This window comes from Gopherus evgoodei, chromosome 11, assembly GCF_007399415.2.
Source record: "Gopherus evgoodei ecotype Sinaloan lineage chromosome 11, rGopEvg1_v1.p, whole genome shotgun sequence".
Classification (NCBI taxonomy): domain Eukaryota; kingdom Metazoa; phylum Chordata; order Testudines; family Testudinidae; genus Gopherus; species Gopherus evgoodei.
In genome coordinates this window covers 21,211,688-21,228,484 of record NC_044332.1, presented here as the reverse complement: position 1 = coordinate 21,228,484, position 16,797 = coordinate 21,211,688, and the positions used below count along the sequence as shown (strand labels likewise).

At 39.8% G+C, this 16,797-nt stretch overlaps 1 protein-coding gene across 1 annotated transcript in view; it reads right to left on the bottom strand.

The window, feature by feature from the left end:
- Window positions 1-16,797, bottom strand: part of MPP4 (membrane palmitoylated protein 4) — a 41,306-nt gene that overhangs the window by 10,551 nt on the left and 13,958 nt on the right. Inside the window, exons 4-18 of the mRNA XM_030580393.1 lie at window positions 16,009-16,086; window positions 15,328-15,408; window positions 14,577-14,708; window positions 13,926-14,007; window positions 12,715-12,800; window positions 11,462-11,533; window positions 10,758-10,954; window positions 9,601-9,665; window positions 8,863-8,880; window positions 8,079-8,117; window positions 6,824-6,844; window positions 5,400-5,414; window positions 3,815-3,856; window positions 2,769-2,939; window positions 1,327-1,407 (exon numbers count right to left, since the gene is read on the bottom strand). Coding sequence (XP_030436253.1) covers window positions 1,327-1,407; window positions 2,769-2,939; window positions 3,815-3,856; window positions 5,400-5,414; window positions 6,824-6,844; window positions 8,079-8,117; window positions 8,863-8,880; window positions 9,601-9,665; window positions 10,758-10,954; window positions 11,462-11,533; window positions 12,715-12,800; window positions 13,926-14,007; window positions 14,577-14,708; window positions 15,328-15,408; window positions 16,009-16,086 — 1,180 coding nt within the window. The remainder of the gene's footprint in view (window positions 1-1,326; window positions 1,408-2,768; window positions 2,940-3,814; window positions 3,857-5,399; window positions 5,415-6,823; window positions 6,845-8,078; window positions 8,118-8,862; window positions 8,881-9,600; window positions 9,666-10,757; window positions 10,955-11,461; window positions 11,534-12,714; window positions 12,801-13,925; window positions 14,008-14,576; window positions 14,709-15,327; window positions 15,409-16,008; window positions 16,087-16,797) is intronic.

Here is a 16,797-nt window from a genome sequence, read left to right as displayed (position 1 = left end):
GGGTCCATTTTGAGCACAATGGGCATTGTTCCTGAAAGGACAGTGAACCATTAGACTTGCACCTTGTCTACACTACACAGGTTTTGTCAACAAAAGTCAGCTTTCATTGATGAAACAGTGGAGTTGTGTACACTGCAATGTTCCTCCCGCTGATTTAACTTTCCTGCTATACTGAAAAAATAAAACCACCTTGACAAGTGGCAGTGCATGAAGACTGTTCTGTAGTATTTTAAAAAATTGCCAGCACTTTATATTATGTTAATTTATTTGAGAAGGCTAAGACATGCAAGTCTGAGGAACTGGAGCAATTTATCAATTTTAAAACTGTATTAAGACAAGCATTTAGAGCCTTGCACTCCTAGTGTTTTATCTTCAGAAAACCTTGTATCCAATGAGCAGAGACACCAAACTTCTCTCCATTCAAGTCAGAGATGAGAAGCTGTAAAAGAATCTGCTTTAGATTTACTATGCTCGGAGGGAAATCTACAAGGCTTGTTAGTTTCCTGTCTATCTGGGTATTTATATGGCCCTCATTTCCATCATATCTGGACACCTTATAAACAAAACATTCAATGAATTTATCTTCACTACTCCCCTAGGAAGGTCCCTCAGTCCTATTTTACAAATGAAATATAATGAGATTAAGTGACTTGTCCTAAGTCATGCAGGTAATCATAGAATATCAGGGTTGGAAGGGACCTCAGGAGGTCATCTAGTCCAACCCCGTGCTCAAAGCAGGACAAATTCCCAACTAAATCATCCCAGCCAGGGCTGTGCCAAGCCTGACCTTAAAAACCTATAAGAAAGGAGATTTCACCACCTCCCTAGGTAACCCATTCCAGTTCTTCACCACCCTCCTAGTGAAAAAGTTTTTTTTTAATATCCAACCTAAACCTCCCCTACTATTCAATCTAAACCTCCCCCTAATCCATTGGCACAACAAGAATCAAACCCAGGCATACCCAGAATCAAATCAAAGTAACAGTGGCTTAACCCCAAGACCATCCTTCCTTTTCCCCTGCCAGCTGGAAAACCTGACCAAAGACAATATTTTAAATAAAGCCCAATAAAAGAAAGTAGCTTTTCCTTCTTTCCTGTAGTTCCCACAAAAATAAAAGGAAATGTGTATTGTTAGTCTAGGCATCTGTGCCCTGTTAATAATAATTCATAAATTCAGAGACAGCACAATATTATTGATTGATAGGGAAACCATCCCTGCAGCAAAGAGTCTATAAATATTCTGTGACAGGAGAAAGGGAGTTGATATTTCATGTTTTCTTTTCCCCAAACAGGAAGTTAAGAGTGTGAAAGGAACATGTCACATACGGGGTACAGCACTTTGAAAATGATGAGGGTTCATTCCAATAAGCCGCCGCCTTAGCTCATTCACGCCAACCCCTGAAGGACCTGGATATTTTAAAACAAAGCCACATACAGTAACTCTGGTACATTAATGACTGAGACTATACATAAAATATAGTTTACTAAAACTATGGGTGCATCATATTTATGACCGTCAAATAACACGTTCAGGTATTATCTCATATGCAAGAACTAGTGAAGCAAATGACAGGCATGGAAATCACATTACTGCTTCCTCCACTGTGCTTCCCAACTGGTGGCATCACAAATTAAGTGCCTGACTCTGAAAAGTGCAAGGCATCTACAGTTCCCATTGAATTCGACAGGAGCTGTGACTATGTAATCCTCCGCAGGATCACGTCATCACTTTCTAGCAAAATAGCCACAGCCAGTAGGGGGTTCTGCAATACTAATTTGAATTATATCTATACACCTAGATCTATAGATATATCTCAAACGTGTACAGCTCTAGGTAAGGGGAGAGGTATTTCCTTCACCACAAATACTCAGGAATGCTGCGCCTAGCAAAAATATGAGCAGCTTCCATTCAAGACAGTTATTAAATCTAAAATTCCATTTTATGACCGTCAACCTATCACATATCATGATACTTGCTCAGGGCCAACCTTACAGGTGGGCACTGCGGGCAACTGTCCAGGGTGCCAGAGAGTTGGGGTATGCCATGGTCAAGAGGCTGCAAAAGGGCCATGCCCACCCAGGAGGAGGAGATAAAAGGGGGCTGCGGGGCAGGAACCATGACAGCTGCAGTACTGCTGCCGCTCCACTTGCTGATATCCACATTGATATCCTGTTAGCTTTCCCAACCGCATAAGACTGAAGTTTTCTAGGCTGTGTTTTTAACATCCCTCCCTCCATTTCTGTTTCTATTTGTTCATAACCATAGTCCTATAAAAGCATCACTTCAGGGTATTGGTCACAAAGGATTTATAAATGTTTTATCATTGCTATTGATAACAATAACCTCACAGAAGTTAAACTGGACTCTGTTTTCGTGATGAAATGCATTTTCATCCAATACTTGTTACCGTAGGGTTTCTGATTGTATTGCATTGCTGAAACTTTTGAAGCATTGAAGGAAATGTTTTGGAACAACAGAAACCACATACAAGCACATAGACTTTATAAAACTGGTGTTTGGAAAAAATAAAAGGTAGGTCAAACTTTGGGTCCACCACCCTTCAAGAACTACCTGTTATGGCCCAAGTCGCTGCCCACTGCAGTCAGTGGGAGGACTCCCACTGGATCGGGCTTTTATTGAATTTCTCATTCCACAAGAGCTTGAGCAGTAAGGACACTTCCCTCTGTATTTACCAGAGCTTGTATGATTTGCATGAGTAGGTGCAACCCTGTCTGGGGGCATGCTCCTGTCAGTTGCTGCAACATACCCACTAGCACAATCAGTCGGTATCGATCTGTAGGATGTCGCTGGTATCTCACCACCTCCTCATAAGGGGCTGCTGCTGTGCTGTAACAGCTGCTGGGACACCGTGCATAACAGGGCTGCTGGCTGTTCTGGGATTTCCTGCGGCACAGACGCATGCTCCTACGGAAACCAGCTGGGAAGGGCAGAAAGTAACTAACATTGAAAGCCAAGCAGTGGGTGCAGGTGATTACTAGTTTCAATATCTGAATGATCTCCAGGTAGACTATCAAGAGCATACTGTGAGTCGTAGCTTTTCTTAAGGTAGAGAATAATTTATTTATAGTGCTTGATACAACAGTTCGGTGGAGACTCTGAAAGCAGCTTGGATTCACAAAAGAGAAGCACAATATTGAAAGCCACTCTAACTTTGTCCAGAATTAGACCCCCAGAAACAAATCTGCAAAACAAACCAGAGGGAGATTTTGTCCAGAATTAGACCCCCAGAAACAAATCTGCAAAACAAACCAGAGGGAGATTTCCAGCCATATATATCATCATTAGGAATGGGTGACTTGCTCTGGAAAATTTAACTGCTCCAAATATTGATCCAACTTCTCAACTGAATTCAACCTTTTTTTCAGCTCAATTCATAAGAGTTCTGTAGTTCACTTACCAGAAACAGACTTGCTGCTTGGCCTTAACCCCAGCAATGGAAATCTCATACGGTCTGCACTGTACAGCTTGGGAAAGCCCCAGAAGCCATTCACACCACAGCATGAGATTTAAGGAGGTGATCAGAAGAACCAGAAGCCTAGTGCAGCTAAGTTATGCAGGTGCTGGCAACCTCCTGGGGAGGTGAGCTTATTGGAAAAGAATCAACAAGCAAGGAGCTGAAAGCGAAGGGTGGCTTACTGGGATCTAGAAAGGCAAAGTGAATACAGATAGGGTCGGAATCTTCAGCAGAAAGGGAAAGGAATGCTTCTGAGTAAAATCACACACATTGGATTTAGCTTCAGACAAGCATCCAGTCTAAATCAAACCTTTTGCCTATCATTAATCACCACATACCAATAAAGACCCGTCGGCCAGATCCACTGAATTCCTCCTCTTCTGGGCATGAAGAACAAACAAGTGGGAAGGAGAAAGGAGGGTGACTATTGAACAGTCAATTGAATTTCCCCTAATCTTTCATATCACAGAATTGGAAATATTTAAGTTAATGATAATGTCACTGAAATAAGGTCATGAAGTACAGAGACCAGTTTACTAAAGTACCGCATAATATCAAAGATTTAAACCAAGTCACTGACATTTCTAAGAAAATGAAATTTAAGTTCATCGCTCACTAGTAGGTCTAAATAAGAGTTTAAGTGCCACACTTTATTTATCTTTGAAAAAGAATAGCTGAAGTGCCACACACTGTTTTTAAATATTCATAATGTAGAAGAGTTGTGTGCAATTAAAGTTCTTCAGGTGGAATCTAGCCGGCATGAACTCTTTAAAGGCAATATTAAAATAATCAAGAATCTGGGAGCTCAAAGTATCAGTAAACCTAAAGAAATCCCAGAACAATTGTAAAAACTTCTTCTGCCTACACCTCAGCCTTAGATTCCACACCCGAAGGCACTTTGATACCTCCCCACTGCCCAAATCACCTGCCAAACCAATTTTCAGACCTTCTCCCATGCTGTGCTGTGTGCTTGGAACAGCTTTCCTGAACAGGGCACACATTCCCTCCTTAAAACTCCCTTCTCCCGCAAAGCCCCCGAATTCTAATTCCCCACAAATCTCATATTCTTCTCTAATAAAACATTTCCAAACCTTATAATAAACAAGATGAAGAAAGTTAAAAAGAACTAGCAAGAAACCTATTTTGACAGCTGTGTTCCAAACTCATTTCCCATGGGAAACTGCCTCCCCTCCCCACCCCTTCCTCCTGTCCAAGCTAAACTGTATCTTCTTTCCTGTTATTCAGTTTTATTCTCTCTACATCTCTTCTGTCTGCTGTCTTTTCTTTGTCTCTTTCATCTAACTTTATATGGAAGTTGTTCCTGAGCAGGGACATTGTCTTTACATTCACTTGGAAAGCACCAGGCATGCTATGGGGTTACCTTTTAAAATTAGATACTACACTTGATGGATGCCTCATGTACAAATAAGTGCCAAAAGAGTAACTGAGTCACATGGTATCGTCCATAGTGGACTTGATAATAGATTCTACTTTTCACTTCTCCCAGCTTTGCCTCCTGCCTGTTTACACCAGTGGATGTACACTAATAACACCTCATCTTTGGTTATAGTGAGAAGCCTCTGACAAATAATGGGTTGTGGAACATGTTCTGAAGACATTCAAGCTAAGGTATATAGTGATAATAAATTGCCTCATTAGCAAAGATGACAGATTTCTGGATCAGAGTAAAGCAAAACTGCATTGCAATCTGCCTACCTCACTTTCCATGGTCATTTCCTCCTGAGCTCTTCTTTGCTCCTCTACCTGACCTGGCCTCTCCACCCAGAGCTAACAAGCAAATTCAACAACTATGTACTGTAATGGGCCTAATTCCTGAAAGTAACTGAGCTATTGTCTGTAGTATTTTTCTGGCTTCAGCAGATTGCTGTTGAAAATCTATAGGAGACAAAAGTTTAAAGTTACCTTCTTTAAGCTCCTCTGGAGATTTGGATAAGTATGTACAAACAAGAGAGAGATGAAAAATTAGGGCTCTGAGGAGACCAAGTTCAAGTCTAAGTGGGCAAAACTGGACCAATTCATATGTGCTTCAACTTGAGTGCAAATTATGAAACACACAATGCTGGTTTAAAATTAAAATAAGCATGTGCCAGACAAACCACAAAACTTGGATCTGAATCCTACCTCCCTAAACAAGAGGGTGCTCAGCTACAGAGTTTGGCTCTGGCCACTCTCCAGTAGTGGAAAGTACAACCTATAGCTGCTCCAATAACTCAGTTGTCAAGGTAGAGTGGAAACCTGAGCTGGGAGTGATCTTTGGACTTTTCCTCCTGGCTGCCTGGAAACAGAAAAGAGGTGACCCAGATAATAAGCAGGATCAGAACTAATTCCCCAAGAACGCAACTATTGCAGGGAAAAGGGCATTAGTGGCCCTGAATAAAGATGCAAGTGACTGCCTCAAACTCCCTTATTCCGTTTTGTAAGCCTCAAGCATTGCCCTCAAAAGTGGAGAAGAATGAAGCCTCTGAGATGGAGTTAAGCGGATGGGGAAAAGCCCACATTCAGATCCTTGGTACTCTTATACAGCAGCAACAGCACAGCAGGAAAAAGAAGAGGGTAAGTAATTTAACCAAAATAAGAAAGTAAATTATTTGAACTGAGAAATTTAGAAATGATGTGGGATCTAATTTGCTCCAAAAGACCAAGTTTTGTAGAGCTTCAGATACACAGTTGAACATGTATGGCAGGGCTTTCCAAGTGTGATTATACTCTGAAAAAAGTGTCTATAAAAATGGCATCCTTAGGTTCCATGGTTGTGTCTCATGATTTTATATCTGAGGTGCTCAGTTTACAAAAATAAATATATTTGTTTCTATGCCTGCCTTGAAAACGCAGACTAGGATTTAACAGTTAAACAGGTTCTTCATTCCTCTTCACCCACAGTAATAAAGATACCATGGTCTAAAATAGGGTCTCAGTTATACTCGAGAAATCCCATTATCTTCCACTTATCCCCTCTGACACCTTGGGTTTGCACACGTGTAATGGATTAGAGCTTAGTAAACATGACTGTCGTTGCTGCACAAGAAGAAATAGAACTGAGCTCACTTTTCCTTCTGCTCATGGGCTCTGCAGGACTAACAGGAAGAAACAGCAGGGAAAATTTATTTTCGTCACTGAAGTCACCCAGACATGACTCTGGATAAACATAGGGAGCAGTTCAACCGAGTAAATAGTAATTATTTTAGAGAGTCACTTTTCAAGAGAGAATTGCACTTTAATCTGATTGCTTTTTATGTTGTTTTGTTTTTTGTTGGATACCTCTTACATGTCTGTGAGTCTTAGAGGATGAGACAGAACTGGAATTAGGCAGGAACAATTTTACTTACCAGACTCAAATGTTTCTTCATCTTTTACGCCACCCAGAGAGCAAAAACAACAAATACATTTAGTTTAATACTATTTCTGCTTAAAATAATGTTATCACATCAGAAATTATTTTCCTTCCAATACTGGAAGGACCACATAAGGCTCTCAGACTCCTGCCAACTTCCCAAACATACTTCCACTGCTTTCTTTTAGTTCAATTAGAAATGATCTTGAGCTGCCAAGTGAGAATCTGGATCCAAACTTCTGTTAAAGTTGCTGAAAAGTGAGAATTGGAATCCAAATGTCCACCAGATTTTGAAGGTGTTGGATTTGGGGTTTTGATTTTTTTCCATCAGTGAAGCACTTCCAGCTCCTTGTATTTCATGCAATCCCATTCAGAAGGTTAATGTTCCAGAAATCAAACTCAGTATATATGAAAGCTCTGATATGAACATCATCCCTAACTTAAACTCCTTATTGACTTGCATTGAGAAATAAAAACACAGTGGAAAACAGATCCTGCAATATAGGAACATAGGAACTGCCATACTGGATCAGACCTGCAGTCCATCTAATCCAGCATCATGTTTGCAAGAGTGGCCTTTGCCTGTTACTTCTGAGACTAGTGCAAGAAATCCTGTTATGGAATAGCCTGCCTCCAAGAAATATTTCTGTTTAACCTCATTAGTAAGAGTCTGATTTGTGCTTTGAAGCAAAAGGGTTTATTATCCTTTCCAAAATTCTTGTTTTTTTTCAAATCTGCATTAGTAGAACTCTGCATAGTCTTATATAAGCATCCAATCTGTGTCTGAATCCAGCTAAGCGTTCTGCCTCCATGAAAACGTGTGGCAATGAGTTCCAGAGTGTCTTTAAAACCACAGTAATTTAATAATATTATAGGTTTAATGAGACAAATTGACACCAACTATGTTTCACCCCTTTATACCAGCTCTGACTTTGGCCCACTGAGTCTATAATCTGTATTGTAAATGTGCTGGATCTCAACTAGAGTAGTACGTATTTAGAACAGCCATTCATTTCTACAGAGTATCTTCACTACAAGCAGAGATTCATTATAACCAGAATTGCAATCTGTGCATCCGCAGTACTTTGAAATGGTCTGGGGCTTTCACTCTACTTCACTATAAATGGAACTTCTCTATATATGAGCTCACTATAAGGATGTTCCATTTTATTCAAGAAACACTAGTAGTCTTTGTCTAGCTGGTATATTGCTGCGAACACAGACGAATCTCCTTAAATGAAGTCAGTTACCTGTTTCCACACACTTCTCATCAATCTGCATGTCGTCCTCTGCAGGTTATAACAGACAAAAAGAGAAAGGAAATCAAATGATCTCCAAAAGCACTGAAAAAACTCAAATTCAAGACTTCAACATCAGAATAAAACTAACCCTCCTGAAGCTCAAATTCACTTAAAACATTTTCAGTATTTCAATAGCGCCTTGCTCTAAAGTACTAATAACTTTCTTTCAATAGGCAGAGGAAAGATGGTTCTTATACCAATGCTCCAAAGGGTTCCCAGCTGGGAGACAAACATGCCTGATTTGAATTGTCCATTTGAAACAAAAAAGGGTTTTAATTTGAACCGATGCAGTATTTATATTTCAGATGATCTATTTGAGAAGGATCAGTATGACTATCATTGGATCATCATTTCCCCCCAATACCCTTTGCATATTTTGTTTGTGTATGTTTTTCTAGAATGCTATGTACACTGATAATTTTTTTAATTAAAATTGGAAAAATAAAGCTTTTTAAACATCTATGGGTATCTTTAGTGAACAAACCACAATGAAGCATTTCTTTAGTCACCCTATTTACACATGATGCAGATAGATTTGGCAAACAGATGTAAAAGGAAAACTGCCCCAACCAATCCTGACATGTATCCTTATAAGTATAAGTAAAGCATCTAGTCATTTTAAAAGTCTTTATAAACAAGATAGTATCTTGTACATTTAGAGATCAGCTAATGCTGGACTTGCAAGCAGATGTGAGGTACTGCAATGTGATGTAATCGAGGCATCATCTCTTACCTTCTTCCACAGTACTCACTGTCCACAGCAAATCCATTGAAGCAGTTAAAAATAAATACACAGCTAAAGCAATTGCCAATGCTACAGTTATCAAGTAAAATCAACTGCATCAGAAAGACTCTTGAAAGATGAAAATACAGAGCATTGACAACTGGAAATTCACCTCATGGGTCGTAAAAAGTATTAGCAAGTAATAATGCAGATCACAGAAAAACAGACAAGTTGTGGGAGAGGGAAAGGGGAAGAAGGAGGGGTATTTTATGTTATAGAACTACAAGCTATGCCGTAGTCTCCCTTCCATGGAAATCTACAATAAACTTGTCTAATAAGTGCTTCAGGAGGGCACAAACAGTAGAGATTTCTTGCTACGAATAGCCTACACACAAGGCTCAGTCCTAGACAGTGTTGAGTACTCTCAGCTGCCATTGACTTAAATGGGAATTCAAGGTGCTCAGCACTTTACAGGATTAGATCCTAAATATACTGTATTCTGATAACAATAATGATCCTTAGAATCCAAAACAGGTTAAGTGCCAAATTCAGATACACCTGCTACACCCACAGATTTCAGTGGGGATTCTGAATGCATTTCTGGAGGCCAAAATATGGCTCAATGAATGATTCTTGGTATATACACTCATTTGATGATGTTTAATTTCTTCATTACTGGATGTAAGAAACAAAAAACAGACTTCTCCCTCCCCACTCTCCCTGGCAGCTGGAGAATTTTGCACTCACATATTGTTGATTTGAGACAGACATGGGGCTGGAAGGGCTGAGACCACCAGAATTCTCGCTGCTTCCTGAACAGAAAAGAATTCATCACAATAAGAAATGAATTCAGCATTGCATTACTTCCTACTTAGATGCTCCATTCTATCACCTGCACACAAAATGACATGAGTGCTCAGAGCTACCTGAAAGATAACCACCACTACCAACCACCAAGAGTGGAAGCATAGCTAGTGTTCTACCCCACCTGCAACTGTTGGAGGGAAGCCAGTGTCCTACCACACCTACCTAAATGCCAATATTCTACATCATTGGCCTGAAAGTATTGCCCTAAATTAATGCACGTAATGGAGGAGAGCAGTATTAACTGTATTGTGGTACACGTGGCTGGAAGTGGGAAGTGTGCTGTATTGGGTTCTCTCTGACAGTCTTCATTACAGCTCCCTCTGGGCCTGTGTGCATTACAACTCGAAGCTTAACAGTAGTCAGTTGTCTGGCACAATTAGGGGCACCCTATGCTTTTTTTGTTTGTACTCTGGATAGTACAACATGGTTACAGAACCATGCTAGAGAAGCTGTATAAACTAGGCAACTTTGCAAAAGGGTCCTTTCTAAATATAAACTGACTATATGCAGAAAACAGGGAGGTGGTTTTTGGTTTCTCATTAAAAAAAAATCTTTCAGCTCTGCTTTGAGTATGAAAAACACAAAGCTACAGATGCCTCAGACACACCTTTAAAATATTGTAGTGATTTTTTGAAATAATTATGCCTCTGTAGCAAATTCTGATTTTTCTCTTTGCATTTTTTGTATCATGAAGGACAGTTCTGAGAAACCAAATCTTTGTCTAAAGCTATTTATCTTAGTTTATGTATATAGGACTGATACTGTTAAGGGCTTTACACACTAATATAAAAACAATGCCTCTGCCCTGAATTACTTACAATCAGGCTTAAGGTGGAAAAAATCCTGTTTTCACACAAACGTCCATAGTACTATTAAAACAGGAGAAGACACATACAGAAGGCTCACACTGTCTGCAGGCATCAGTGCGTCTTTATTGACTGAATCAATCTGTTCTATAATTGCTAAGTTCAGATCATGAAACCCAAGGTAACTGGCTCATTCTCTGGTTTGAGTTCAGAAACCCTACATTTTCTTACCTCTTCAGAAGATGGTTTGATGGTATCAGCCCAGCACACGCACTCAGGTCTGAGACTTGCCTTGCCTGCCACCAGAGCACATCATTCTGGTCAACAATCTGAAGGATTTCACCCTTTTTAAAGGGCAAGCCTGCATCAGCACAGGGTATGGCAGGGTCCTGCAGAGGCCAGTAATCTGCCATTGCTCGCACATAGAGCTGATACAGAACATACAGACATGAGTGAAGGTGAGCTTCTCCAGAACAGATGAGTAACAGTCTGAATATTTACAAACTAAGGACCTGATCTGACTTCATCTGAAGTCAACAAAAGTTTTGCCATTGACTTCAATGGGAAGAGCACCAGGTCTGAAATCCAACTACCGGTATTTTCCTGATCAAGAAAAATGTAGTCACCTATTATACTGTGAACAATTTGACCTTCTCCCTCTGGATCGCTCCAGAGATGCCTTCACTACCTTTAACTTTATCACAGCTTGCTACATTTAATTACATTACCTACTGCAAACTATTAATTTCAGTGGAGACATATGTCTAGGCAAGACATGTTATTAGAGATTTCTGTGAGCTGGGCTGGCAATACATGCTTCTAAACAACCTTACCCTCATGTATCACACTGTGCAGAGTGCCCATTAAACATTATTGGATTAACTGTCTGCAGTACCAATAACAATCTGGAAGAAAAAAATAAATGAATCTCTTACTGTTGTTTGGTTGCTGACTGGCCGATCAGAAACTGGAATAAGTTTGAACATAATTGTTCCCTGGGACAGAGACTAAAAGATTTCAGAAGAAAAAAAGGTCACAATATATTTGCTATTGGTAACACACTGAAAGCATTTTAAGTTTCATCACTGCAAGACGAATGATGGCTCCAAAAGCCCATTATAAATATCCTTATTATAAGAATGGAAATTGCTTAGCTCCAGCAGAATGCCATGTACAGAATCATTGTTAAAACAAAGATCTTTACAAGAAAGATTGATTTAGTTCTTGTGTGGAAAACTTTGGAAACTTGCTAAGATGTCTAATTCCCTTAAATATGTCTTGTTAAAAACATATATATTTTCAGTATCAATTCACAATTAAATGTTAGTTCTGAAGTCTAATTTAAATTAATTATATAGGGCTGGGCTGTGTAAGCATGTTTTCAAGATTTGTAGATTTTGTGTTATGGTGAAGTTTGTATTTCTAATGATGTGTTATGCATCTGAAGATAGGTGCAAACAGAGAAATCATGAGAGAGAAACAAATAAAAGAACAGACACTAACCAGAGTGGAACCTCACTGATTGGCACTAACAACTAGAGAGCCAATGGGGAATACTAAATATTGTGACCTGATGAGCAAGCTAACAAACATCAGGGATAGTGCATCAGGGAGTGATCTTTGTTTGCTAATTTTAAACAAAGATGATTTTAGTTTAAATTATTTATTACACTACTTGATAACATAGAAGTTAATGCATTTTGTAAAATGAATGAAGGCTTAAGAAAGTGACACCTTATTTTGCAACTAAACCTTTTCAGAGAAATGGAGTGAGACTGCTGGGGGGGGGGCAGGGGTAAAGGTTGGCAGAATTATTGATTTTAGATAGAGAGAATGAGTGAGGTTCTGCTGGGTTTTGTCCCTAGTTCAAAAGGCAAAGGGTGGAATGCACCCCTATACATATGTCCACAACAGGGTGTGTGTACCACTTAGGCTCTATTTGGAGGGCTTAAAAATAGCACATAGGCCATGTGCTGGCTCACTGCACAGGATGAATTTCACCCACAATGAAGAAACAGACAAAGTAGTACATTACATGTAAAATTATTGCTGGTGTGTAGGTCTTCCTTCCTCTAGAAATTTACATTGAGAATTTAGGCTGCTCTTTTTAAAGGAAGTGCACGTATGAGTACATAGAATTACACTTGAACTACAGAGAAATGAAAAAAAAGTAAAATGCATTTCATACCAGAATATGGATAACTTGCTCTGGCTCTAGTCCTTCCACTGGAACTCCATTCACCTCTACCAGCTTGTCTCCGGCATACAACAATCCTAGAATAAAAAGGTACAGGAAAGAAGACACTCATTATAGAGAAGATGTGATTCTGAAAAAGTTCAGAGATGCAACAGAAAACTGGAGAACAGTCCTGAAATAAGAAATGCCCCTATCCTAGATTCAGACCTGAGTCAGGAGTGTCAGATCTGAAGTAGTATCGTGCTGTGGATAGAGCAGACAGCTCTGTTATAGGCTTCACTGTGCAATCTCAAGCAATTGACTAGACTTCTCTGAGCCTCAGTTTCTCTATTTGTAGGATAGGTGTATTCATTCTTCCCCTTTTTTTGTAAAGCACTTTGAGATCTAGTGATGATGAAAAGGACTCGAGGAGTGTTAAGTATTCTTATCCAAACTAGAGTTCCCCCAAAACTGACGTGTTCAGATTCAGAGTTCTGGTTCTGACCATTATAGTAATAGGCTGAGTTACAATGTTCAGATCTAGATCTGAAACCCTTCATGGTCCAGAGGAAGTAATGGTGGAGGGGGAATATGATCTTGTGTTTAGGCTCATCTCTAGTTTCTACAGAAGTAAGTTTACTAAAGATAAGTAAGAAATACATGATCTATCATGCAAACCACAAGTGGTAGTTGCATCTTCCCCTTCAACTCAGTTAAACAGGTTATCTTGTGTATCTTAATTAATCCTAACAGGATCTCATTCAGCTGCTGTATACAACTTTGGTAAACTTATCCTCCAGACAGAGGCCATGGTACAGTAATGGGAACTATTTTATGATGGAGAGACTAGAGCCTGAGCAAGTTATCCACATTCTGCTATGAAATTGAGTGTGCTGATGTTCATACCAGGTGGTACTATTTTGTATTACTGTTTAACTCATGCCAGATTTATCCAGGTGTTGATGTTGAGTGTAAACACTGTAAGATTGTGTTTGATGTTGGCTTTCTGTCTCATCTTTTTTGAATGCAACACATTTACCCCGGAATGAGAGAATTATGAAGAAATAATAAAAAAAAGTCAGAAGTACTTCAGCGTGAGGCAATTACTACTATTTATATGGTTCTGTACAAGGTATGTGCTTAGAAGTTCTAATAGGAGAGAATTTACAGTTACAGAAAAAAAGGTTATTTTTTCCCTGCTGTGTGTTTCAAATGATACTTACCACTTCTGTCTGCTAGCCCACCATGGATCACCCTGGCAACCACAATGTCACCTGTTATCTCATGGCGTTTAATGGTGGCACCCTGGCAAAATAAAAAGAATAAATATCTTTTGATTCCTTTCAAACTGCAAATCTGATCTCCTTAATGACTGGAGATTACTGAAAAAGATTCCTTTTCTCCTTAAAGCTGCACAGTATTGCAGGACCCGTAAGTACAGTGCACAATACATTAAAAGATGTGTAAACCTAGTCTCTTAAGGGACATGAACAAAATGGCCATTATACAGCCCAGTTTCCGACTCTCGCATTCTATGAAATTGTACATAGGGCCTACTGTAATACATCTTTTCCATCTCTAATGTTGTTATTTTCCAGTACTAATCCCTGTATTTATCACAAATATAGTACAACATAAAAGGGCAACAAGGGCAAACAACTTCCAAGAAATTTTGTTTGGTTTTTACCCTCCTTCCCACTCCATTTGCCAAGAAGGCACTTTATTTGTTCAAGATGAGTCTTTGTCAATTTAAAAGAGAACAGAATTAACAAAATTTCTATAGCATTGCTTATAAATAACCCATTTATACAAAACACTTTATTGAATCTATTGCACAAGTTCAAACGATCAAAAAAATCAGAAAGCTTCCTTACCAGGGGCTGCTTGTTTTTCACTAAGCAGACAATCCTCATGGCTTCTTCATTTTCAGGGATGTTATCTGGTAGAGGGGGAAGGACTGGTTCAAAATCTTTCTGGGCCACAGTATCATGAGCTGATAGTAAGGCCTGTGACAAGAAGAAAGACGCAAGCGAAGGTCATCCCAAGAAATAGCTTTGACTGGGGCTGTCCAGGAGTCAGAAGCAGGAGACTGAATTCTTACATGAATATAGACCCACACGGCAGTGGCTGACATCATTGCTCTTTCCACTGAAAAATTCAATCACTGGACATTTTCCTGTTTTCTTGGAATTTAATCTTAGGAGAGCTGTGTCCTTGTTTGGGGATATAGCACAAGCACATAGGCTTTGTAATAGTTTTTAAGACAAAACAAGTTTGTTCATGTAAAAAACCTGCCCCATGTCTCTAAGAATTTTTTTAAATAGATCTCTCAAAAGCATAGATATTAAAAACAGCAGTAACCATCAGTCTGTTGTGCATACTGTAGATATTTAATTCTTTCATGAGGTAAGGGATGAGATACAGACTTTAAAGGTGGGGGAAAGAATCCCACACTTGCAAATTCACAGCTACCATTGTCCACTAATTTCTCCTTGCCATAACTAATCCAAATCTCTATTGCCTTCTTTGCTGTCTTCTGCAGGCAGCTGCAAAGTTCATTCCCCCCATACTGAAGTCATTTCAGTGAGAGATGTTTCGATTCCCCTTTCAATGGCCAGCACTTGCCTTCAAGTTTGGATTTCGCAGAAGTCGTCTCAGCTCTCTGATCTCTGTAGATTGAGGGACTCCACGCAACAACTCCACCACCTGGTGATGAGAGAGTGGGAACTGGATCCATCAGGAATTCCTATTTTAAATACTGTAGTAAACTTTATTTGGTAATGTAACAGACTTTTTCTTTAACTCCATGCTATAGACTAAGTGAATTCCCTTCTCCAATCCCACAACTAGATTTCGTCACCAGTATAAATTTCTAGCACGAACCATTAAGCTTCCAGCTAATTCTGTCCTGAACTTATTAAAATCATCCTATCAGAAACCTTATAAAATTCATAGATTTGAGCCAAGCTCCTTTATGGTCAGCTCTTATGACAAGGCAGATTGTGAATTGGAGAGGAGGGATGATCTAGCTGTTAATGCACAGGACTCGTAGTCACTCTGCCACAGACTATGTGATTCTGGGAATTCCACACCTTCTATGTGTTTTTGATCCCCTGTCTGTACAATGGAGATGATTAACTACTTGTCTCACAAGGGAGCAAGGCTAAAGTCATTAATGCTTGTGATGCACACTCAGATCCTTGGACAGACTGCACCACAGATATGCAGAGTAATATTATGTGCAATTGAGTTAACAAATTAGGGTTTGGTTAAAAAAAAGGAATATAGTCTCTTATATAATCTCACCTCACGAGACAGTGCACGTGCTTGGGGTGTGACTGGGACTGGTTTTTTTCTGATAGATTGATGGAGGCATTCATAAACCTATTGGGTGAAATGATAAGGAAAAGGGAACAATGCAATACTACTCAATGGATTCACACCCATGGTGTGATCCACTCATATGGAAACCACACACATACAATAATGCCTCATCACTAAAGATTTTCTAGGACTAGCTAGAATAAAAATCATAAATAAGGCTACGATTTAGTCATGGAGGCCACGGAATCCATGACTGCCAGCAACCTCTGAGACTTCAGCCTGCTGTGGTCAGGAACTGCAGGGTCCTCCACCACCAGCAGGGGTAGGGAGTTGCAGGGTCCCTCTGGCAGCTCCCTGAGCCCGCAGTTGTCAGCAGGGGAATCCCCGAGCCGCCCGTGCTGCAGGCGGCTCCTAGCCCCTACGCAGCTGCCCCGCTTCAGGCAGTGTGGGGACTGACAGATCCCCTTTTTGTCAGATATATTTTCAGTAAAAGTCATGGACAGGTCACAGCTTCCGTGATTTTTTCTTTTTTGCCCATGACCTGTTTGTGACTTTTACTAAAAATGTCCATGACAAAATCTTAGCCTTCATGATTAAGGCTACCAATTCTTCTGATTCAGGACCTAACTACAGATTGCCAGCTGAGGCCAATTTTAAATCTGACATTACATAGAACTACCCAATTAGCCAGGTACACTGGGATTTTCCACCTTAATCTGAAGTATCTGTAATAAGTTACTGTCAAGGGCAAGATAAAGGGCCCACTGGACC